This window comes from Polyodon spathula, chromosome 29 (genome assembly GCF_017654505.1).
Source record: "Polyodon spathula isolate WHYD16114869_AA chromosome 29, ASM1765450v1, whole genome shotgun sequence".
Taxonomy (NCBI): domain Eukaryota; kingdom Metazoa; phylum Chordata; class Actinopteri; order Acipenseriformes; family Polyodontidae; genus Polyodon; species Polyodon spathula.
The window spans coordinates 1752747-1778804 of NC_054562.1; the positions used below are offsets into that span (position 1 = coordinate 1752747).

At 45.7% G+C, this 26058-nt stretch overlaps 1 protein-coding gene across 1 annotated transcript; it reads right to left on the reverse strand.

Moving 5' to 3' along the window:
• Positions 1–2920: 2920 nt before the first annotated feature.
• Positions 2921–25771, reverse strand: LOC121302265. The gene is made up of 10 exons (XM_041232111.1): positions 25674–25771; positions 16188–16356; positions 13227–15223; positions 9904–12465; positions 7009–7154; positions 5914–6493; positions 4657–4810; positions 4042–4190; positions 3607–3827; positions 2921–3199 (listed from the first exon to the last, which is right to left on the reverse strand). The coding sequence occupies exons 2-10, from the start codon at positions 16309–16311 to the stop codon at positions 3064–3066; spliced, it is 6069 nt and encodes a 2022-aa protein (XP_041088045.1). The 5' UTR covers positions 16312–16356; positions 25674–25771; the 3' UTR covers positions 2921–3063.
• Positions 25772–26058: the final 287 nt, after the last annotated feature.

A 26058-nucleotide genomic window follows, 5' to 3' on the forward strand; every position in this document is an offset into this window, starting at 1 on the left:
ACACACATTGAGACACGCACACACTGACTGAGTTCAGTTGATGATGCAAAACGTTTGTCCGCTGTGGATCCGGACAGACTCTGTATTTACGGTTCAATTTTGGATAATTGTTTTTTGGATATACCGTATACAGGGCAAACATAATAATTAATAATAATAATAATTGTCTTGATGAATTTTTTTTAAAAAATTTTGTTTTTTAATTTGAAAGCAAGATAAACTATTCAAAAACTGTTAATAAGTTTAAAAGCGTAAATTTTTTTTTGTTTTTCTCATACATTGAAGATAATTTTCTTAATAAAAAGTGCACCCACCCCCCCCCACCCCCACCCCCCCACCAAAGGTACTCTATTTTGCATTCATTATGAGAGGCAGCTCTCACTAATATACACACTGCAACACAGACTGAGCAAAAGCAATGTAATACAGCCCAGCCCAGCGCATTGCAGTTAAAGAACTACAGCTCCCAGCATCTCTCACCACTGCCTCGGGTGCAGAGGCATGCTGGGAGCTGTAGTCCTGTAGCCAGGGCTGTCCCGATTCACAGTACAGTAACTCTGGCAGTGTTTGAGTGACTGCAGTGAGAAGCAGCAGCGCTGGGAATGAATGCAAACCTCGTGGAAAGGCAAGGGGGAGGACTATAGACAAAAAAAAATGATGTCATGCTAATTGTGTTTAGCACTGAATTGAATCATTCCTGTTTCTGTGTCATATTGTTTGTCACTCGCCATCTAGTGGTCCGTTTGAGTCACTACATTGGTGAAAAAAAACAAAAAATTATATATATATATATATATATATATATATATATATATATATATATATATATATATATATATATATATCTTTTTGTTTGTTTTTTTTGTTTGTTTGTTTTTCATTAAATCATGCCTAGTCTTCAGAATTTTGGGGTAATTTTCCAATACACTACAGTGTGGAACGCACATCCCCGTTGGTAGTACAATCTCGTACTGCCAACAGCTGCAATAGTGTGACGTTATTCACATATAATAAAACGTAAGAACGTTTTGGAAATTCTTCAAATTCTTTTAAACTAATTTAAAAGGTGAAGTAATACAAAATAATAATAATAATATAATAATAATAATAATAATAATAATTCCAGATTCATAGGAGTATTTATCACAAAGTATCACTATTTTATTTTAGACATTCCTGTTTCATGTGTTTGTTTGTTAGTTTGTGTTTTAAAAAAAAATAAATAACAAAAATAAATCCATTTGTCTGCTGTGGTTCTGTGCAGGGTTGTGTAGTGCGATCCTGCCAGCATTAGGGGAACCAACTCCCCAGTAATGTTGAAGCCGACACCCTGGGATCCTTCAAGAAGCTGCTTGATGAGATTCTGGGATCAATAAGCTACTAACAACCAAACGAGCAAGATGGGCCGAAAGGCCTCCTCTCGTCTGTAAACTTATATTCTTTGCACACAACGACAGCTCTGTGTTTTTGGATCCAAAATGGCTCCAGGGAAAGAGAGGGAAGGGAGATGGAGAGAGGGAGAGTAGTAATGGGAAAATGTCCAGCTTTCACTGGACTCTATGAAGCTGAGTGAGTTCATTCTATATAGAGGGGGTGGAATTCAATATGTTAACAAGGGAACATTATTCAGCAGCTTTCACTGGACTCTATGAAGCTGAGGGAGTTCATTCTATATAGAGGGGGTGCAATTCAATATGTTAACAAGGGAACATTATTCAGCAGCTTTCACTGGACTCTATGAAGCTGAGGGAGTTCATTCTATATAGAGGGGGTGCAATTCAATATGTTAACAAGGGAACATTATTCAGCAGCTTTCACTGGACTCTATGAAGCTGAGGGAGTTCATTATATATAGAGGGGGTGCAATTCAATATGTTAACAAGGGAACATTATTCAGCAGCTTTCACTGGACTCTATGAAGCTGAGGGAGTTCATTCTATATAGAGGGGGTGCAATTCAATATGTTAACAAGGGAACATTATTCAGCAGCTTTCACTGGACTCTATGAAGCTGAGGGAGTTCATTCTATATAGAGGGGGTGCAATTCAATATGTTAACAAGGGAACATTATTCAGCAGCTTTCACTGGACTCTATGAAGCTGAGGGAGTTCATTCTATATAGAGGGGGTGCAGTTCAATTTGTTAACAAGGGAACATTATTCAGCAGCTTTCACTGGACTCTATGAAGCTGAGGGAGTTCATTCTATATAGAGGGGGTGCAGTTCAATTTGTTAACAAGGGAACATTATTCAGCAGCTTTCACTGGACTCTATGAAGCTGAGGGAGTTCATTCTATATAGAGGGGGTGCAATTCAATATGTTAACAAGGGAACATTATTCAGCAGCTTTCACTGGACTCTATGAAGCTGAGGGAGTTCATTCTATTTTGTCTGTGGGTTGTTAGTGGTTGTTTTAGAGTCACTTCCAGTAGGACCTCGTTTGTTTGGTGTCTCATCCAAAGGACGGAGCACAAGGAGGTTCAGTGACTTGCTCAGGGTCTCTCACACACACACAGTGAGTCAGGGGCTGCTGCAGAGTCTCTTCCAATAGGACCTCATTTGTTTGGTGTCTCATCCGAAGGACGCAGCACAAGGAGGTTCAGTGACCAATCCTGGGCCCTTCAGATTTAAGAGAAAGTTAACCACAGGTTCGACTGCAAGCTTCAGTTTTTGCAAAAGAGTTTTATTTAGTTTTATTCACAATCAGAGCTGTCTTCAACAATAACAGATACAGTGATTAATATGGATGTTTTTATTTTAAAAACCAGAATAACATTTATATATAAAGCTACTAGAATGTTTCTCTACAACACACACTCATGTACACTCAATGGTAATCAGACTCCTATTGCACAGCAATGTGATCCAGTCCAGGTTTTACTACCAGCTTGATCAGTCCCAGTGTGTCTAGGTAACAAGCTCAGGTGTGTCTTATTATTAAACTCCTAGTGAAAGCAGGACTGGATCACACCGCTGTGTAGCGGGAGTCTCATTCCCAGCCCTGTGTAGCGTCCCGCCTGCCTCCCCTCTCTAGTATTGTCGGAGCAGTGACAGGGTGTCTGGATCACAGGGGGTCTCTTCCACTCGGATCAGAGGGAGGATCACAAGGGGTCTCGCTCTCTTTCTCTCTCTCTCTCATTTCGGGTTTCTTTTTCTTGAATTTCAAGGCTTGCAGCCAGTTGGTCCCGGAGCTCTCAGACCTACAAGAAAACAAACAAGATTACATTGAATAGAGAGACAGAGACAGAGAGACACACAGACAGGACTACACAGAATAAAAGAGACAGAGAGACACACAGGCAGGACTACACTGAATAAAAGAGACAGAGAGACACACAGGCAGGACTACACTGAATAAAAGAGACAGAGAGACACACAGGCAGGACTACACTGAATAAAAGAGACAGAGACAGAGAGACAGACACCTCTCTGTTCTCTCACCATCTCCATTTTCTCCTGTTTTTTCAGCCTCTATCCTTTTCTCTCTCCCCTTCTCCTCTCCGTTTTCTCTCTTTTCCTCTCTCCTCTCACCCTCTCCTGTTTTCTCTCTCCTCTCTGCTCTCACCCCCTCTCTCCTCTCCTCTCTCTGTTTTCTCTCCTCTCTCACCCTCTCTCTCCTCTCTCTGTTTTCTCTCCTCTCCCAGGCAGAACTCTCTTTAATAAGGAGTTTTTGAATGTCGGTAGTTTCATGAATTTCGATCTCTTGCTTAAGTCGGCCTTCGAAATCACAGACTCCTCCCCCTCCCGGTCTCCCTGGCGACCACAGGATTCCGCAGGCTCCTCCCCATCTGTGGCGTCGGCAGAACTGACTCGAGAGCGGAGCTGAGCCTGAGAACAAACGAGACGGGAGGGGGCGGGTCAACACTGGAGCACGCCGGAGCATTCCGGAGTTATTTAAGATCATTGTACAGGCAATATTAATAATAGAGAATGAAAATAAAAAAAAAGGTTTAAAAAAATAGCAGTACAATAATAATCATCATCATCGCATAGAAATAAGAAAGCTCGGTACAGAATTGTCGCACCCCCCACTCCCTCGTACCCGGAGCTCTGTGGGGTCGCACACAGGCAGCACCTGCACTCTGCCTGCACTGGAAGCACTGGGAGCACTGGGAGAACTGGGGTCCAAGCGAGCGCACTTCAACTCCGAGTCATCGTCTTCATCAGAGGAGAGAACGACATGCACAGGGTCTGAGAGAGAGAGAGAGAGAGATTACATGAGGAGAGAGAGATTGATATTAATTGAGGAGAGAGAGATTACAGAGAGACAGATTACATGAGGAGAGATTACATGAGAGAGAGAAATATTAAATAAGGAGAGAGATAAAGAAAGAGGGGAGAGATTTATCTCAAATCGGACAAGTGCTTCTCTAGATATGTGTGAAAACGTAAGTGACAGACAGACAGACAGAGCCCCACAATCCTGTTCAGTTTGATGCTACAATATAATCCCTTCTTCTTGGAGTCTGTGTTAGTTTACTACACTCTGAAAAGAGTTTAAATTCATTAAAGCTGCAGACAGACAGACAGCCTCCACACCCCCCCCAGATTCTGCTCCTCTCAATAGCTTGTGAGCTGAAGAAGGTCCTGAGCGAGTTTCATCACAATCGGACGAGCGACCTGTGAAAACTCCCAACATGAATCCTGGAATTCTTACCGGTGGAATCTCTGAACATCCAGGAATTCCCGGCGTCTCCCGACGTGTTCGTATCCCGGGAATGTCGAGGCAGAAAAGCCGGAGCGCGGTGACCTCTTTTCCGATTCAGTCTGGCGCGATTCCGACAGACAGAGCTGTCCAAAATCTCCGACCCCTATCCCAGAGAAAACATGGAACCATTAGGAAAAAAATCTGCGCTGATCAAACCTTACCTCTCATCAGCTTTATTAACAGGATCACTGACCCCTCCCTTTAAAATCCATTCTCTCACCTCTTATTAGCTTTATTAACAGGATCACTGATCAGCGCTGCCCATCTTTAAAATCCATTCTCTCACCTCTTATTAGCTTTATTAACAGGATCACTGACCCCTCCCATTACAGGAGCGCTGACCATCTTTAAAATCCATTCTCTCACCTCTTATTAGCTTTATTAACAGGATCACTGACCCCTCCCTTTACAGGAGCGCTGACCATCTTTAAAATCCATTCTCTCACCTCTTATTAGCTTTATTAACAGGATCACTGGCCCCTCCCTTTAAAGGAGCGCTGACCATCTTTAAAATCCATTCTCTCACCTCTTATTAGCTTTATTAACAGGATCACTGGCCCCTCCCTTTAAAGGAGCGCTGACCACCTTTAAAATCCATTCTCTCACCTCTTATTAGCTTTATTAACAGGATCACTGACCCCTCCCTTTACAGGAGCGCTGACCATCTTTAAAATCCATTCTCTCACCTCTTATTAGCTTTATTAACAGGATCACTGACCCCTCCCTTTAAAGGAGCGCTGACCATCTTTAAAATCCATTCTCTCACCTCTTATTAGCTTTATTAACAGGATCACTGACCCCTCCCTTTACAGGAGCGCTGACCATCTTTAAAATCCATTCTCTCACCTCTTATTAGCTTTATTAACAGGATCACTGGCCCCTCCCTTTAAAGGAGCGCTGACCATCTTTAAAATCCATTCTCTCACCTCTTATTAGCTTTATTAACAGGATCACTGACCCCTCCCTTTACAGGAGCGCTGCCCATCTTTAAAATCCATTCTCTCACCTCTTATTAGCTTTATTAACAGGATCACTGACCCCTCCCATTACAGGAGCGCTGACCATCTTTAAAATCCATTCTCTCACCTCTTATTAGAAATTAAAACAGTTTAAAACAAATCATTTTTAAAAACTTGCTGGTAAAAGTCACTTTCTTTTCTTTCAGTGTTTAGCCAAAAGACTACATTACCCACAATCCTCTCTTACCGCCATAAAAGACAAGTCAAGGGGCGGGAGCTCATAATTAGAGCCATCTGGTTGGTCCTCCACTCCCAGCTCCTCCATCGATTGGTCGATACCTTCCTCTCCATCTGTCTGCGATTGGTCTGCATCGTCGCCAGCCTCTAAATCCGACTGGCTGCCTTCAGAACCCTCAGACCCGCCCTCGAACGGAATAGGATTAGCCACGCCCCCTTCGTCTTCCTCCAAATCGGATTGGCTGAGAGTTCTGCCTTCCTTGCGCTCCGATTGGGGGCTGGAACGTCCCCGAAGCTCCGAAGGGCTGTCTAGTTTATCGCTGAGCTCCAAGTGGCTGCTTTTCTCATCCTCGTGATCTGATTGGTCCTCTTGACTCCCGCTGGTCTCTTCTGGTTGACAGACGTGGTGGGAGCTCCACAGGCCCACGTTAGCCCCGCCCTCTGGCTCCGGTTGGCTGGGGCGCTGAAGGGGCGTGGAGTTCATTCTCTCATCCATGAATCTGGACCAATCGGTGTCTGTGCTGAAAATGTCATCCATTAAATTAATGGGACTGAATCTGGGGCTGAAACTCACAGACTCACTGCAGGAGCTGAAACCATGAAAACAAAGACAACAGAGTTAAAGAACTACAGCTCCCAGCATCCCCCACCACTGCCGCAGGAGCAGAGGCATGCTGGGAGCTGTAGTCCTACAGCTGGAGCTGTAGCAATTCACTGTGTAGATGATGCTTTCTTTACATGATGTTATACAGATCTGTATCATTTGTATAGAGTTACAGGACCACAGCACAGCGCACTGTAGTTAAGGAACTACAGCTCCCAGCATGCCTCACTACTGCTGCAGGTGCAGAGGCATGCTGGGAGCTGTAGTCCTAGCTAGGGCTGTACCGATTCACTGTGTATTGATGAATGTTGATTGATGTTCAGATGATGTAAAAATGTCTTCAGTGTAAATTCAATGGCAAACGTTTCCACTAGAAGTCTTTCTCAGTGTCTTCAATTGAATTGTGTAAACATGTAATTTAATATATTATTATTATTATTATTATTATTATTATTATTATTAATAAACTCAAAATAATTTATTTAAAAGTACTCAGATTACCTCAACTGCGATTCTGCAGTATTTTCCACTGTGGGTGTGGCTTCATTGAGATGACTGCTGATTGGTTGACAGTTGCCAGGCTCCTCCTCCTCTCTTGTAAGATTATCAGATATCAGCTGATTTCTGATTGGATGGTTTCCATGATCCTAATTATAAAAAAAAACTAGTTAATAACTAGACAGACAGACAGACAGACAGACAGAGCCCCACAATCCTGTTCAGTCTGACGCTGCAATATAATCCCTTCTTCTCGGTGTCTGTGTTAGTTTACTGCACTCTGAAGAGAGTTTAGTTTAATAGGTAAACTCTTTGCTTGCCAACTTGCCCGGCATGTTAGGATTCTCCAGCCGAGCTTCTCCAAGCTCCTCAATCCAGAGAAAAGGCGGGTTTTAAAATATGTTTTAATTTATAGAAACTCGATTTATCGGAGGAGCGACAGAAGCCAGAAACGATCAGAACAACTGAAGCAAAAAAACAGAGGAGGAGAAAGGGAGAAGGAGAGGAGGAGAGGAGCAGAGAGAGGGAGGAGAAGGAGAGGAGGAGAGGAGTGGAGAGGAGGAGAAGGAGAGGAGAAGAGGAGGGAGGCGAGGAGGAGGAGATGAGAGACGGAGAAGAGAAGGGGAAAAACAAAGACATGAAAAATATTTTCGAAGCAGATTTTTATTTGGAAGGAATTGACTCACTGAGCCCGTGTCTCGCATGACATCATCCTCTCCCCCCTCCTCTTTCGGCGGAATTCTCGGAACGCTCTCCGAACATTCAGGATCGCCGGAGCGGACCGCCGGGGGATCCCGGAGGGTGGTTCTCTGCAGCATGGACAGGAGGAGTGAGGCTCCCCCCGTCCCGCCAGGGCGGTCTCCTTCGATCGAGGACATGGCGCGGCGCTCGGCCATTTGGCCGCACCGGACGAGCCTCTCAAAAGCAGCAAAAACGTTTAAGATAAGGAGTCAAAATCAGAGGAGCGAAGGGAGCCTGAATAGTACTCAGAAATAAGACAGTCAGTCCTGCAAGTTAGGGTTTTCAGGGGAGCGCCTCAAAACAGGTCCAAGCCAGGTCTGAAAACATTTCAAATCGCTAAGAACTTAATAAAAGAACTTAGCTATTTTTTTTTTCCAACATTTCCTATTTTAGATGAAATAAAACTTTGCTATAATCTCTCGCGTCTTTGGGGAAAGAAACACCTCGTTCTCCAAATGTTATATTCCGGTTTCAAGGAAGAACAGAATCTTCTTCAGGAATTGTCTCGTTCCTCGAGTTTTTCGCGAATTCCTCCTCAAAGTGGATTTAGATATGTGAGAAACCGGTCAGAAAAATGTTGTCCTTCTTCCCCTCAAATAATCAGTGCTCCTTCTCTCTCGTCTGTTTTTCCCTGATCAAATCTTCCACCCTGCTCTCTCTCTCTCTCTCTCTCTCTCTCTCTCTCTCTCTCTCTCTCCCCCCTCCCTCCCTACACACCCGCAGCTTCCATTCTCTCTGCCCCGAATTTCGTGCGATTTGTGTAACTGCAGAAAACTATTTCAGAACTTGCTGTCAAGTTGAGAACGATTGAGTCGAACGCCACCCCCCCTTCCTTATTCCTGTCTTTAAAACTCTCCCTCCCTCTTCTCTCCCGCCCTCTCTCAGCTCCCCTCGTCTTAAATTCAGCTTCAAGCCATGCCTCACTCTCCCTCAAAATGCACACTGACTACTCAAATACATACTCACGCCTGGCTGTCTCTCTCTGTGTCTCAGCAAATCAAACCTGCACAATCTCAGTCTCTCTCTCTCTCCTTCCCCTAGCTTTTCTCTCTCTCATTCTCCTGGTGACTGTCTCACCTTTTCCTGTGTGTATTGTTCTCTCCTCCTCCCTCCCCTTCCTCTTTCTCTCTCCTCCTCCCTCTTCCTCTCTCCTCCTCCCTCTTTCTCTCTCTCTCTCAACTCAATTCAAGGCTACTCTAGCCTATGTTTACGTTCCTCTCTTACTCCCCCACGCCTTAAACTGTCGCCAATCAGCAACTCAACACCTAGACTCTGGGCAGGGCAATCCTGTTCCTTGGGGGGGGGGTTCCCGTTGTACCTGTTTAACCTGGAGTGGAATAATATCACTTCAGGGCTTTGGAGAGCGAGAGCGAGAGAGAGGGAGAGAAAGTGAGAGAGAGAGAAAGAGAGAGGGAAGAGAGGAAAAGAGGAGAGGGAAGAGAGAGGAGAGAGAGAGGGAAAGGGAATAGAGGAATGAGAGGGAGAAAGAGAGGAGTAAGAGAAAGAGAGAGGGAGAGGAGGAGAGAGGAGAGTAGAGGAGAGAGAGTGAGAGAGGAGAGAAAGAGAGAGGGAAGACAGAAGGAGAGGAGAGAGGATAAGGGAAGAGAGGAATGAGAGGGAGAAGAGAGGAGTAAGAGAAAGAAAGAGAGGGAGAGGAGAGGGAGGGGGGAGAGAGGGAGAGGAGAGAGGGAGCGTGGAGAGAGAGTGAGAGGGAGAGGGGAGAGAGGGAGAGGAGAGTAGAGGAGAGTGAGAGAAGACAGAGAAAGAGAGAGAGGGAAGAGAGAGGGAAGACAGAGAGGGTGGAGAGAGAGAGAGTGAGAGGGAGAGGGGAGAGAGGGAGGGAGGGGAGAGAGAGAAAGAGAGAGAGAGGGAGGGGAGAGAGAAAGAGAGAGAGGGGAGAGAGAGGGAGAGAAGAGAAAGAGAGATACACACACTCTAATCTAGTCTGCTGAATGACATTCATAACAATAAACTAACATATTATATTGTAGCGTCAAACTGAACAGGATTGTGGAGCTCTGTGTGTCTGTCTGTCTGTCTGTGTGTCTGTCTGTCTGCAGCTTCAATGGAACTAAACTCTTTTCAGAGTGTAGTAAACTAACACAGACACCATGAGATTAAAATGAAATAAGATTGAATGGAAGGTACCATCCTTACCTCTGCGTCACTTCCACGTGGAACTGTAACCTCGCACGCTTCAAGCAGATCTGGAGTCGTTTTTCGGGGTCCCCCTTCTGAGCCCCCAATTCCCTGCGGCTGCAGAGATTCCCGCTTGGGATGATCCCCTTCCATAAGAACGGAATGAGAGGGAGAGGTGGAACCTGTCCCAAATTCGACAGGGGTGTCAGGAGACTCATTTTGGGATTTAGCATCAAGTCCCCCTTTCAATTCCGACGCGGGACGTATCTCCTCTGTTAGGAACTGTTGGGGTACAAGGCAGCCGCCGCTCCCAAATTCGGTTTCGGTTCCATCGTCGGACAGTGATCCAGTCTCAGATTTACACACTGGACTTTTTCCCCTTTCCGAAAACGGAGGTCCTGTCTCGCAGACGGGCCCCCCAGCCCCTAGTAAAGGGGCGCTGGGTGGGGTTGGAATCATTTTGGGTTCGCTCTGCGCCCCGCGTTTGAATTCGGCATCAGGGTGGCTGTTCTCTAAAAGGAGGGTGTCTGGGATGACCACTTCCAGTTCGGCACATTCTGCCTCCCCCTCCTCTTCCTCCCCCACTGAAGACGATGCAATATCTGCAGCGGAAATATCTGGGGAAGGTCTCAAATTTAAGGTTCCGGAGTCTAGAACCCTAGAACAGTCTGGATTTCTCACCAGAGAGCTTTTACATTCCATACTCGGACCTGGTTCTGGTCTTACGAGACCACCTGTGTCGGTTCTGTTGAGTTCTAGATCCCTGTCTAGAAGGAGTTGATCTAGACTTCTCTCTTCTGTACGGGAAGAGGATTGCATTCTAGGTCGCTCTTCCCGTTTTGGGTCTTTCTCTCTGTCGTCTTGGTTCTCCAGCAGTGTGCTAGGTTCCAGGTTGCCATCTGGATGTTCTAGGTTTCCTCCAATTGTTCTAAATTCCAGCCAGGAATCCAAACTGCTGTTTAGAGAATCCAAAAGGATCGATGATGGGGTTCTAAATTTAGGTTCTGGATCTAGAGTTCCATCTAAAAGGTCTAGGTTACTGCATTCTCCTCCGAAATCTGATTCTGGTATCAGGAGATTGGTCTGTCCTGGTTCTTTGGTGGAAATAGATGATTCGGTTCTAGACTCGCTCTCAGTTCCTAGGCCGCTGTCTGAGAAGATATCTAGGGCTTTAGATTCTGGTTTAGAACACTTTGTTCCTTCTAGAAGATCAACGCCTTCCATTATCAATTCGGCTTCAGGTTCTGGGGCAGGGTCTGAAATATCTAGAAGTTCCATCATCCCATGAGAAGACATCGTTCCAGAGTCTCTCTCAGGTTCTAGATCCCATTGAATCAAAAGATCTAGGTTCTGAACAGCTGGGGCAGTACTAGCTTCTTTCTGAATTTCTAGATTGTGATCTAGACTATTTCCAGCAGGGGAAGCAATAGGAGCAGTGCTAGATTCTGTCTCGGGTTCTAGAACCCCATCAGAAAGATGCAGAAGATCCAGGATCCAGGGATCAGATTTTGGTTTTGTGTTGGAATATCCGATTCTAGATGCCGCGTCAATCTCCAGAGTGCCCCATGAAAGATCTACGAGTTCATCTTCTGTCCCTGAAAGAAACATGGTTCTAGGTTCCCCTACAGATTCTGGTTCTGGGGATTCGGTTCTAGATCCAGTTATGGGTTTCAAGGTTACCTCTGGGGTGTCCAGCCCTCGCAGCCACCCCTCCAACTGCAAGACTTCCGTCAGCTCGGAACATTTGGTTCTAGACTCAACTTGAGACGGTTCTGGGTTTGCATGGGATTCCTGTGACGGTTTAGTCTCCACCTCAAACTGCCCCCCAAACACCTTCTGTCCTGCAGTCGGGAACATTGTAATGGGACTAGGCAACATCTTAGAACCAGTCTCTTCCAGAACACCAGCACTTCTCTGCCTCTCCTCTAAGTCGTGTCCTACAGAAACGCCAGCTGGCATCTTCAACAAATCTGGACTTGTCACCTGCAGCACTCCAGAACCACCAGCTTCTAGAACATCTGCAGCCACCCCCTGTCCTTCTCTTAGCTTCCGGGCTTCAGAAACCTCCTCCGAATCCTGACTCCTTACAAGAGTCTGTCTGGAATCGGTCTCCGGAAAGCACGTCGGCATCCCCTGATCTCCGGTGTCTTCCGTGCCGGTGATCCCTTCAAGATCTCCAGCCCCCGAGTCGGGCCCCAACTCCTCCGAGATCGCAGCGTCCCGCTCCTCAGAGTCCCGGAACTCCTCCACGAATGGATTCCGACCCTCTGACTCAGTCAAGGAGCTTCTCCTGCCTTGGGAACCTTCCGGAACCAGAGACTGATTACTCCAGGCACTTAAAAGGTCGTCTGAAAGTTCTGGAGTGGCTGGATTCTGCAGTGACCCCTCGGTGTCTGGCGGACCCGTGGTCCGGTGTACCGGTTCTGGACTGAGCGTCTCCGGGGAGTTCCCATTGCTGGGGAATCTCTCCGCGGAGACGCTGCTGCCCGGCGAGCCGGTGTGATCCACGTCGGGATCTGAGTTTTCCAGGAGTCCTTTTACCGTCCAGGGAGGGGCATCCAGGACAGAGCCCCCTGACACCTGGAAACAAGTGATTGATAGCTTAGACTTTTTTTTTTTTTTTTTTTTTTGGGGGGGGGGGGGGGGGGGGGGTGGATATTTAAAATGTTTTTTTTTTTTTTTTGGGATGTACGCAAAAGGTTTACATTATTAAAAAGATATTTTTCTTTCAGGACGTTTCTGACAAAAGCATTTTTTAGTTGCATAGAAAGAAGAGTCATTTTTTACTGAGAGAGTGAGAGAAAGAGTGAGAAAGGAAGAAAGGAAGAAAGGAAAGGGTGGGTGAGTGAAAGCAAGAGAGAGTAAAAGAATGAGAAAAAAATCTATGCTAGTCTGTAAAGGGTGATGCCCCCTTTCACCACAAGATGTCACTGTAGTCCTCAATATGAAGAGTGAAACTCAGGGGGCACTAATAAATCACAAAGTCAACACATACAACTACAGCCCTGGCACTACACTCATGTAAATACAAGACTGATATACAGACTGATCAAGCCCGTGTTTCGCGTGTCTACAGCAGCGCAGCTAGAGCTGAAGAGCAGCTCCTGAACTCACAGTCAAAGCAACACAGACCGAACAAAACAATGTAATACAGCCCAGCCCAGCGCATTACAGTTGAAGAACTACAGCTCCCAGCATCCCTCGCCATTGCCGCGGGGGTAGAGGCATGCTGGGAGCTGTAGTCCTAGCCAGGGCTGTACCGAGTCACAATACAATAATGATTACATTTAAATCTAGTTTAAAGATATTGTAAAAAAAATAATAATAATTGAGAGATTTACCTGCAGATCTTGTTCCTGAATTTGATCTGGATCCTCAGATAATCTGGGATGGCTGGTGGAATCACCAAGACTTGCAAGCGGACTGAAATCAGAACTCCAAACGAGATTGTCACATTTTGATTCTGAATTCTCATCAACACCAGTGATCACAATTGGACTGGGAGCTCCAACAGCTACTGATTTCAGACTTGACTCTGGAATGAAGTCACCAGGAATTGGACTGGAGATGAAATCTGCAGAATTTTGAATTGAATCAATGAGATCTGAAACTGGACTTGATTTTTCATCTGAATAATCACTGATTTGATTTGGTTTCGAATCGTCAATATCTTGCTCGAGGCTTGACTGTTCAGCAGAACTTGAAATTGAACAATCTACAATTTGATTTGGTCTGAAATCATTGAGACTTGAATCTGAAACGAAATCACCAGTCACAGGACTTGCAGTGGAATCAGAAGGACTTTGATTTTGAACGAAATCATTGAGATTTGTTCTCAGACCCAAATTTTCAGCAGGAGGTGAACAATCAGTAACTCGATTTGGTTTTGAATCGCACAGATTTGATTCTGAATTGAAACCCCCAGGACTTAGATTTTGATTTGAATCGGATTTCTGACTTTTATTTTCAGCAGAACCCGGAACTGAATCATCGAGGAAATCTGGAACTGATCTCGAATCTCCTGGACTTGAATCAGCGGGAACGGAAATTCGTTTAAAATCGCCACGCCATGATTCCAGAACTAAATTCTCACCAGAAATCGAATCGTCAACATCAACTGATCCCGAATCGCCAACAATGATATTTGACCCAGAGATCTTTCCACTTGAACCGTCATCTTTCATCAAAGCCGTTCCGCACTCCAATCTCGGAGCCTCCTTCCCCACCCCGGTCTGTCCCAGTATGGGATTCTCCCCTGCTCCAGTCGAAGACCCCAAACCTCCTCCCTGGCTCCCCCTTTTCATAAAGGAGTATTGGGGAGCTCCCTTAAAAAACCCGGGGAGCCCCGCTGCTTCCCAAACTCTCCGCTGAAATGCGGCATCGCATTCCGGACCCCGGACCCCCGCTCCTTTCTCTCTGCGCTTTCTCATTTTCGATTCCTGGATTTCGGCCAGCACCTGGTCGACGGTCGTCCCGGGAAACCTCTTCGGATCGTTCCCCACCCGGACCTGCTTGACGTGGAAGAGTTTCTTGGCGGGACCGGTGCGCTCCGACTGGCAGTCAGGGCCGGGTTCTGGAGCGGAACCGAGAACCGCGCTGGCAGGACTTTGTAGGGTTTTTGTTTCTCGCCAACTCCCGGGTTTCGACCCCCGTTCCGGTTCCCCAGCCTCGTTTCTTCCTCCCGCTGGCGCCGGTTTTGCAGAGCCGGGTCGGGTTTGGATTTCTTGCGAGCCGGAGATTTTCAAACCCTCCGCGGTCGGCTCTGCCTCCCCTCTTGCAATTTCCAACTTCCTCTGGGAATCGAGATGCGCCGGGCTCGGGAGACTTCTCCCGGAGGGATCGATTTCCGGATCTGGAAAAATGGGATCATCCTTTCCCGGCGAATTCCCGTCTGGGGAACGTCCAGAGTTGCTTGGAGTGGAACTGAATGGAGGAATAACATTCTTATTATTATTATTCTTATTATTATTATTATTATTATTACTGAGATTCTTCTGAGAGGCTGGTTTTGAAGTGGGGACTGGGGGGGTCAGTTGTGGGGTCCCCGGGCTCTGCGCTTGCCTGGGGAATCCTATCCGGACGCTGTTGGGGTTCGCCGGTTTCCCGTAGGGTCTGGGACCAGCCAGGCAATGCATCCTGTGGGCGGAAGGCAGCTCGGAGGGCCCCGGTGCATTGTGGGATGGCAGCTTGCTCTGGGAGGACCGGCGGGGGGGCTCAGTGACCTGGGGGTTCGGGGGAGCCCCCCCACCCGGTTTCGGGGTGACGAGGAGGTGGGCCGGTTTGGGGGAGATTTTGGGTTTGGTTGGTTTGGGGGGCAGCTGAGATTTCGAGGCTCCCGCTGAAGACGAAAAAAAAAAATGAAATGATTTATCTGTAAATCTCCCAACTCTCAACTACACCGGAATATAAATACTAATAATACTAATAATACTAATAATACTAATAATAATAACCGCCTCCAACTCTCAACTACACCGGAATATATAAATTATATTCTAATAATATTATAATATTTTGGAGGGTCCCAAGAGTTCAACTGTGGCCTTATATTTATATACTAATAATTATAAATGATTATTTTGGACTCTCAACTAGGGTGGAGATTTAATACTACTAATATTTATAATACTAATAATACTATAATGATAGAAACCTATTATTACTCTCACTGAGAGTTGGAATATAAATACTTAATATTAATAATATAATAATTGGAGGGTTGGAAGTTGATGTGGTCCTTATATACTTATAATAATACTAATAATACTAATAATACTAATAAAACCTAACTCTCAACTACAATAACTAATAATACTAATAACTAATACTAATCAACTACACTGGAATATAAATACTAATACTACTAATACTACTACTAATAATAATAATAATAATAATAATAATAATAATAATAATAATAATTTGGAAAGTTTTATTTCTTGATTATGGTTTAAAAGTGGAAGAGAAAAAGAAAATGAGAGAGAGGGAGAAGGGAGAGAAAAAAGAATGAAAAAAGGGGAGAGGAGAGAGAAAAAAGATAGAAGGGAAAAGAGAGAAAAGGAAGAGTGTATAGAAAGGGAAGAGAAAGAGAGAGAAGAGAAAGGGAGAGAGAGAAGAGAAAGGGAGAGAGGAGAGGATAGAGAACAGAGATACAAAGGGATGAGGAGGAGAGAGAGACAGAGAGGAGAGGATAGAGAAAGGAGATAGAGGAGGGAGGGAGAGGGAGGAGGAGAGAAAGGGGAGAGAGAGAGAGAGAGAGAGAGAGAGAGAGAGAGAGAGATCTGGAGGACAGTTTTGCTAACCGGTTTGAAGTTCTTTGTCTCTGGTGGAGCTGGAGTCTGGTAAGGCTGGTATCGGTTGGTCCCCAGCACACGAGGCTCTGCCCAATGAGGAGACGCCTGACACTGGCTCCGCCCCCGACTCCATGTTAGCTCCTCCCCCTCTTGCAACCCAGAAAGAGTTCTGAAAAATCTAAAACAAACAGCGGCCTTTTAAAGGGAGGGGCCAGCGATGATGCGAGATGGGGTTAACCCCGCCCCTGTGTGTACTGTATTGATTATTATTATTATTATTATTATTATTATTATTATTATTATTATTATTATTTAAATGAACTGTTGAGTTTATAAAAAAAAAAAAAAAAAACATTTTTGTCATTGTTATCTTTACAGCATGGATAGAGTTAAAATTCCACACCCAGGCTAAATTCGTTCAGAACGTGATCGTCTCCAGATTGATGAATTTACTGCTCGTTTGGAGACGGGATGGGACAGGACGGGGCACAGTTATAAATCCCCGAAGCTGTGGTTGAGCTGGGTGGGATGAGAGAGGAGAGAGGAATGGAGACAGGGCTGGTTGAGGTACAGGCTTGCCTGGTCGCTGTGCCACAGCACTGGGTTTGTTTAGTGGTTTGTTTGAGCAGCTTGTTTGTTCTGGCCCCGGTGTGGTTTGGTTTGGTTTGATCTTTGAACTGGCGCTGCAGCGGTTTTGTTAGGGCAGGCCCAAGTCACCCCAAAGCCACACTGATCACATGATATTAATAACGCTGACAGACACCCTCGATCCCTCTCAATCCCTCCATCCTTCATCCCTCCGTCCCCCTCCACCCTCTATCCAACTCCATCATTCATCTCTTTCCAGCCTTCCATCTTCATCTCTCTCCATCCTTCATCCCTCTCCTTCCTTCCCTCCCTCTCTCTCTCTCAACTCTACTCTCTCCTTTCCCTCCCCTCTCCCTCTCCCTCTCCATCCTTTATCCCTCTCCTTCCTTCCCCCCCTCTCAACTCTCCTCTCCCTCTCCTCCCTCCTCTTCTCTCTCCCCTCCCTCTCTCCCCTCCTCTTCTCTCTCCCTGCTCTCTCTTCCTTCTCTCTCCTTCTCTCTTCCTCACACAGTCTCTTTGTCTATATTCATAAAATGTAAATCTTTGATTTGAATATGGAAACTGGCTAAAACTGACGTACAAACAAATAATTTCTAGAAAATAAAGAAAGGAGCGCTGACCACCTTTAAAATCCATTTTCTCACCTCTTATTAGCTTTATTAACAGGATCACTGACCCCTCCCTTTACAGGAGCGCTGACCACCTTTAAAATCCATTCTCTCACCTCTTATTAGCTTTATTAACAGGATAATGACCCCTCCCTTTACAGGAGCGCTGACCATCTTTAAAATCCATTCTCTCACCTCTTATTAGCTTTATTAACAGGATCACTGGCCCCTCCCTTTACAGGAGCGCTGACCATCTTTAAAATCCATTCTCTCACCTCTTATTAGCTTTATTAACAGGATCACTGGCCCCTCCCTTTACAGGAGCGCTGACCATCTGTAAAATCCATTCTCTCACCTCTTATTAGCTTTATTAACAGGATCACTGACCCCCTCCCTTTAAAATCCATTCTCTCACCTCTTATTAGCTTTATTAACAGGATCACTGGCCCCTCCCTTTACAGGAGCGCTGACCACCTTTAAAATCCATTCTCTCACCTCTTATTAGCTTTATTAACAGGATCACTGGCCCCTCCCTTTACAGGAGCGCTGACCATCTTTAAAATCCATTCTCTCACCTCTTATTAGCTTTATTAACAGGATCACTGGCCCCTCCCTTTAAAGGAGCGCTGACCATCTTTAAAATCCATTCTCTCACCTCTTATTAGCTTTATTAACAGGATCACTGACCCCTCCCTTTACAGGAGCGCTGACCATCTTTAAAATCCATTCTCTCACCTCTTATTAGCTTTATTAACAGGATCACTGACCCCTCCCTTTAAAGGAGCGCTGACCATCTTTAAAATCCATTCTCTCACCTCTTATTAGCTTTATTAACAGGATCACTGACCCCTCCCTTTAAAGGAGCGCTGACCATCTTTAAAATCCATTCTCTCACCTCTTATTAGCTTTATTAACAGGATCACTGACCCCTCCCTTTAAAGGAGCGCTGACCATCTTTAAAATCCATTCTCTCACCTCTTATTAGCTTTATTAACAGGATCACTGGCCCCTCCCTTTACAGGAGCGCTGACCATCTTTAAAATCCATTCTCTCACCTCTTATTAGCTTTATTAACAGGATCACTGGCCCCTCCCTTTAAAGGAGCGCTGACCATCTTTAAAATCCATTCTCTCACCTCTTATTAGCTTTATTAACATGATCACTGGCCCCTCCCTTTACAGAAGCGCTGACCATCTTTAAAATCCATTCTCTCACCTCTTATTAGCTTTATTAACAGGATCACTGACCCATCCCTTTACAGGAGCGCTGACCATCTTTAAAATCCATTCTCTCACCTCTTATTAGCTTTATTAACAGGATCACTGACCCCTCCCTTTACAGGAGCGCTGACCATCTTTAAAATCCATTCTCTCACCTCTTATTAGCTTTATTAACAGGATCACTGGCCCCTCCATTTAAAGGAGCGCTGATCCAAGATTCTTTAGAATAGGAGGGGGGAGTGAGTGGGAAGGAGATGGAGGGAGGGGAGGGCGGGGGTATGGCATAGCGACAGGGCAAAAGTCCATGTAGTTATGAATTACCTCAGTCATTTTGTCAGAGAATCTTGCCAGAAAACAAAAACGATCGTTTTAAAATCAAAAGCAGATGTTTGTTGTTCAAATTATTTTGTTTTTTTGTTCTTCTTGTTACTTGAAAACATTTAAAACCGAGTTGAGTTTGTAACGAGAGAGAGGGGGGGGGGGGGGGTTTGAGGAGCTCAGTGGTTTGATAAAGAAAGCGCTGGGCTGCAGTGTGGAAGGCAGTGGGTTTGAGGAGCTCAGTGGTTAGATAGAGAAAGCGCTGGGCTGCAGTGTGGAAGGCAGTGGGTTTGAGGAGCTCAGTGGTTAGATAGAGAAAGCGCTGGTCTGCAGTGTGGAAGGCAGTGGGGTTTGAGGAGCTCAGTGGTTTGATAAAGAAAGCGCTGGGCTGCAGTGTGGAAGGCAGTGGGTTTGAGGAGCTCAGTGGTTTGATAAAGAAAGCGCTGGGCTGCAGTGTGGAAGGCAGTGGGTTTGAGGAGCTCAGTGGTTTGATAAAGAAAGCGCTGGGCTGCAGTGTGGAAGGCAGTGGGTTTGAGGAGCTCAGTGGTTAGATAAAGAAAAGCTGCAGTGTGGCTGCAGTGTTGAGAAGCTCAGTGTGTTTGAGGAGCTCAGTGTTAGATAAAGAAAGGGATAGACAGATATACAGTTACAGAGAGACAGACCGACAGACAGCCCCTCCCCTCCCCTCAAACTGACTCAGACTCTGTTTACAGCTCAGGCTTCTCCTGTGAGATTCACACGTTTACTCTCAGGAATGACATCACAGCTGGCTGTGCAAACGAAGCAGATATGCTCTCTTCCACAGCCTGAGTTAATGTTTAAACCGTGAGCCGAGAGAAAGCATGCCTCTGCACCCACGGCAATGGCGAGGGATGCTGGGAGCTGTAGTTCTTTAACTGCAATGAGCTGGGCTGTTTTACATTGTTTTACTCAGTCTGTGCTGCTTTGACTGAGTTCAGGAGCTGCTCTTCAGTTCTAGCTGCGCTGCCATAGTTATTGTATTGTGAATCGGTCCAGCCCTGGCTAACAAATATATGGAGAAGCGCTGATCTCATTCTTGTGAAACTTTGTAATAATGTTTCTTAGCAGAACTTACTGAGAGTATCAGATTCTCAAAGGAAGGATTCTTTTAGAAGGGCCAACCCCTTTTTTCCCCACGCTACACGCAACTCTGTAATGTGACACCCTGCTGTGTTGCCATGGCAGCAGCTTGGTCTGCGTGTAATAAACGGCAGTGACCTCATCCAACATAGAAAGCTGATTCTGCAGCCTGCCTTTCCTTAGAAAGGTTTGCACAGTAATCCCTTTTAACTGTGCGTTACCGGACCTCTCTGTGCTTTACAATGCTTCCCTATGCCTTACCAGACCTCTCTGTGCTTTACAATGCTTCCCTATGCTTTACCAGACATCTCTGCGCTTTACAATGCTTCCCTGTGCTTTACCAGACCTCTCTGTGCTTTACAATGCTTCCCTATGCTTTACCAGACCTCTCTGTGCTTTACAATGCTTCCCTATGCTTTACCACACCTCTCTGTGCTTTACAATGCTTCCCTATGATTTACCAGATCTCTCTGCGCTTCACAATGCTTCCCTATGCTTTACCAGACCTCTCTGTGCTTTACAATGCTTTCCTATGCTTTACCAGACCTCTCTGTGCTTTACAATGCTTCCCTATGCTTTACCAGACCTCTCTGTGCTTTACAATGCTTCCCTATGCTTTACCAGACCTCTCTGTGCTTTACAATGCTTCCCTATGCTTTACCAGACCTCTCTGTGCTTTACAATGCTTCCCTGTGCTTTACCAGACCTCTCTGTGCTTTACAATGCTTCCCTGTGCTTTACCAGACCTCCCTGTGCTTTACAATGCTTCCCTATGCTTTACCAGACCTCTCTGTGCTTTACAATGCTTCCCTATGCTTTACCAGACCTCTCTGTGCTATACAATGCTTCCCTATGCTTTACCAGACCTCTCTGTGCTTTACAATGCTTCCCTATGCTTTACCAGACCTCTCTGTGCTTTACAATGCTTCCCTATGCTTTACCAGACCTCTCTGTGCTTTACAATGCTTCCCTATGCTTTACCAGACCTCTCTGTGCTTTACAATGCTTCCCTATGCTTTACCAGACCTCTCTGTGCTTTACAATGCTTCCCTGTGCTTTACCAGACCTCTCTGTGCTTTACAATGCTTCCCTATGCTTTACCAGACCTCTCTGTGCTTTACAATGCTTCCCTGTGCTTTACCAGACCTCTCTGTGCTTTACAATGCTTCCCTATGCTTTACCAGACCTCTCTGCGCTTTACAATGCTTCCCTGTGCTTTACCAGACCTCTCTGTGCTTTACAATGCTTCCCTGTGCTTTACCAGACCTCTCTGTGCTTTACAGTGCTTCCCTATGCTTTACCACACCTCTCTGTGCTTTACAATGCTTCCCTATGCTTTCACTGTGCTTTCTTACACTTTTTTTTACTTTGGAAACTTTTCTACACAATAAAACTTTCTCAAAAAGGTCTGTTATTTTGTTGCAGAGGAAACGTTGACAGTGACACACAGTTTCTCAAACATCAGCTTATAAGGCAGCGCCAGCAGAAAATCTGCCCAAAACTATTTTTAAAATCCTACAGGGACTTGATGGATGTGTAACAGCCCAGGAATGCAGCGTTATCCAGCATTCCTAGAAACCACCCCCCACCCCATGCTTCCAAATTAGGGAAAGTCCTGAGCCGGGATCAGGAGAAGATAGTTGCAGGGAAAATCAGCACTGTCAATAAGACGTTTGCAATGGTCTCGGCCACACTGCGAGGCTTTTGAAACCTGCAGTCTGTCAAAACCCTTTCTCTTACCTGTCTTGAGAAGCAAACACAGCTTCCCTTCGCTCTTCCTTTGACTGTGAGTTCTAGGACTACAGCTCCCAGCATGCCTCTGCACCCGCGACAATGGCGAGGGATGCTGGGAGCTGTAGTTCTTTAACTGCAACGCTCTGGGCTGGGCTGTATTACATTGTTCTTGCTCATTCTGTGTTGCTTTGACTGTGAGTTCAGGAGCTGCTCTTCATTTCTAGCTGCGCTGCCGTAGTTATTGTATTGTGAATCAGTACAGCCCTGGCTAGGACTACAGTTCCCAGCATGCCTCTGCACCCACGGCAATGAGATTACCAGGGCAAAGTACGAAAAAAGGTAAATTTCCCTCGACAAACAGCGCTATCAATTCAATAGATAAACAAGGGGAAAGCTAGCCAGTCTTGGATTACTGCGACACACCCAAAACACAGCACTAAGAGTCCAGCAGATTGCCAGCTGTATTATAAAAAGCTTAGCAAGACAGGTTTAACCACCACCAGCTTGATCAGCCCCCAGTGTGTCTAGGTAACAAGCTCAGGTGTGTCTTATTATTAAACTCCTAGTGAAAGCAGGACTGGATCACACTGCTGTGCAGCGGGAGTCTGATTATTAAACTCCTAGTGAAAGCAGGACCGGATCACACTGCTGTGCAGCGGGAGTCTGATTATTAAACTCCTAGTGAAAGCAGGACTGGATCACACTGCTGTGCAGCGGGAGTCTGATTATTAAACTCCTAGTGAAAGCAGGACTGGATCACACTGCTGTGCAGCGGGAGTCTGATTATTAAACTCCTAGTGAAAGCAGGACTGGATCACACCGCTGTGCAGCGGGAGTCTGATTATTAAACTCCCAGTGAAAGCAGGACTGGATCACACTGCTGTGCAGCGGGAGTCTGATTATTAAACTCCTAGTGAAAGCAGGACTGGATCACACCGCTGTGCAGCGGGAGTCTGATTATTAAACTCCTAGTGAAAGCAGGACTGGATCACACTGCTGTGCAGCGGGAGTCTGATTATTAAACTCCTAGTGAAAGCAGGACTGGATCACACCGCTGTGCAGCGGGAGTCTGATTATTAAACTCCTAGTGAAAGCAGGACCGGATCACACTGCTGTGCAGCGGGAGTCTGGTTCCCATCCCCTGTAAGTTTGCATCTGATAAAACAGTTCCATTAATCTCATGTGATTTCCACCTCCCTGAGCTATATGGGTCCAGCACCAAGTTGCACCACAATCGGACTAGTGCTTCTCTAGATATGTGTGAACGTGTAAGAGTGACAGACAGACAGACAGACAGACACCCCCCTGTACCCCCAGATTCAGATCCTCTCAATATCTTCCGCCAAATAAAGTTCACAGTAAGTTTTGTGAGGATGGGATCAGTGTCTCCAGATATCTGTGGACGTGTGACCTGAGCACGACCTGCAGCGACCGGCTGCACGTGATATACCCCCCCACCAGCAGGGGTGGGGGGGGTCACTTTGGGGCCGGGGGTCCAGGGTCAGGGAGCAGGGGGCAGGCAAGCGTCTTTGTGTTGTTTTCTCTGTTTTGTTTTTTGCGATCTGAGCAGATTTAGAAAGCAGATTGCCCTAGGAGTCATTTCTGTATAAACAAAGGAAATAACAGAAGGAAGTCTCAAATTTGCCTGAAGTTTAGCAACAAGCTGCTGGGAGATAACAGGAGAGAAAGAGAAAGAGAGGCTCTTCTACTCTCTGAGCAGCCTCCCTCTGCTCTGTGCTGGTGGAGCAGAGAAAGAGAGGCTCTTCTACTCTCTGAACAGCCTCCCTCTGCTCTGTGCTCTGTGCTGGTGGAGCAGAGAAAGAGAGGCTCTTATACTCTCTGAACAGCCTCCCTCTGCTCTGTGCTGGTGGAGCAGAAAGAGAAAGAGAAAGGGAGGCTCTTATACTCTCTGAACAGCCTCCCTCTGCTCTGTGCTGGTGGAGCAGAGAAAAGAAAGGGAGGCTCTTATACTCTCTGAACAGCCTCCCTCTGCTCTGTGCTGGTGGAGCAGAGAAAGAGAGGCTCTTATACTCTCTGAACAGCCTCCCTCTGCTCTGTGCTGGTGGAGCAGAGAAAGAGAGGCTCTTATACTCTCTGAACAGCCTCCCTCTGCTCTGTGCTGGTGGAGCAGAGAAAGAGAGGCTCTTATACTCTCTGAACAGCCTCCCTCTGCTCTGTGCTCTGTGCTGGTGGAGCAGAGAAAGAAAGGGAGGCTCTTATACTCTCTGAACAGCCTCCCTCTGCTCTGTGCTGGTGGAGCAGAGAAAGGGAGGCTCTTATACTCTCTGAACAGCCTCCCTCTGCTCTGTGCTGGTGGAGCAGAGAAAGAGAGGCTCTTCTACTCTCTGAACAGCCTCCCTCTGCTCTGTGCTCTGTGCTGGTGGAGCAGAGAAAGAGAGGCTCTTCTACTCTCTGAACAGCCTCCCTCTGCTCTGTGCTGGTGGAGCAGAGAAAGAGAGGCTCTTATACTCTCTGAACAGCCTCCCTCTGCTCTGTGCTCTGTGCTGGTGGAGCAGAGAAAGAGAGGCTCTTATACTCTCTGAACAGCCTCCCTCTGCTCTGTGCTCTGTGCTGGTGGAGCAGAGAAAGAGAGGCTCTTATACTCTCTGAACAGCCTCCCTCTGCTCTGTGCTCTGTGCTGGTGGAGCAAAGAGAAAGGGAGGCTCTTATACTCTCTGAACAGCCTCCCTCTGCTCTGTGCTGGTGGAGCAGAGAAAGACAGGCTATTCTACTCTCTGAACAGCCTCCCTCTGCTCTGTGCTCTGTGCTGATGGAGCAGAGAAAGAGAGGCTCTTATACTCTCTGAACAGCCTCCCTCTGCTCTGTGCTGATGGAGCAGAGAACGAGAGGCTCTTATAGTCTCTGAACAACCTCCCTCTGCTCTGTGCTGGTAGAGCAGAGAAAGAGAGGCTCTTATACTCTCTGAACAGCCTCCCTCTGCTCTGTACACCGGAGTGGAGCCGCTATTAACCTGCCCCCTGCAACACTGCACCGTAGTGGATAGGAGACATACAGCAGGAAGAAATACCACATAGAACACATGTTTTTGAGCAATTTAAACAAACTGGACAGTCCACACCGCTGCATACTCCCGAGATCAAATGCACAGAAGGGTCAACTCTTTTCAGAATGTAGTAAACTAACTCAAACACAAAGATGTCTTCTCGTAGATACATAGACAGACAGACAGACAGACAGACAGACAGATAGATAGATAGATAGATAGATAGATAGATAGATAGATAGATAGATAGATAGATAGATAGATAGATAGATAGATAGATAGACAGACAGAGATAGATAGATAGATAGATAGATAGATAGATAGATAGATAGATAGATAGATAGAGATACTGCACAGTATGTCGGTAGATTGATTTCTGCATTACTACAGCGCTACAGACCGCCGTGTTAAACGCGAGTCCTACGCACGCAGATTTACCCAAACCTTCAAACCAGTTTTTCCCAGTTTGTAACTTTTTAATTCGTTTAAATTAAAACGCCCGAGCCCTGCTGACTTTCTCCTCTGTGGCGTTTCGTTTCTCTCTATCAGGATACTGAGAAATACTTCGCTTCAAAATAAACAAACCGTTTTAAAAATCATCGTTTGTGCGACGGAGATCTATTTATTCGCGTATTTATTTTCCCAAAATCTGCAAATCCAATTTACTCAAATCCCTAAACAGTAGCACGGTTTAAATGTCTTCTTAATCCGCAATCGAAACAGCAAAAACAGATTAAACCGAAAAGATGTTTCTAACTTCAGTTTTTCTGTCTCCCGTTTTACGCCCAATATACAAATATATAACTTTTATTATCGCTATTTAAAATCAAGCGGGCTCGTTTTCCTTCTCTCCAGCGGCCTCTTTATTATCTCTATCAGGTAATCTAAGCTCTTTTTTGATTCACATAAACGTTCGCCTTACCTGTTCTCGTTTATATTTGGATTTCAATATTTCCCATTTAGCTGCGCTGATTAAACTCTCGTCTCTGTGTCACTTCGTGTTGGGAAGGCGAGTAAGAGGAGGGGGTGGGGGCCTCGCTAGCCACGCCCCCCAAGGTAATATTTTGCATATAACAGTAAATTAGCATAGCCCCGCCCCGTCAGCCAAACCACGCCTCCTGTTTACTGTAAATATTACGTTTAACGATATATAGCGCTAGATTTTCCACTACTTGTACAGAAAATTTTATATATATATATATATATATATATATATATATATATATATATATAGTATATATATATATATATATATATATATATATATATATATATATATAGAGAGAGAGAGAGAGAGAGAGAGAGAG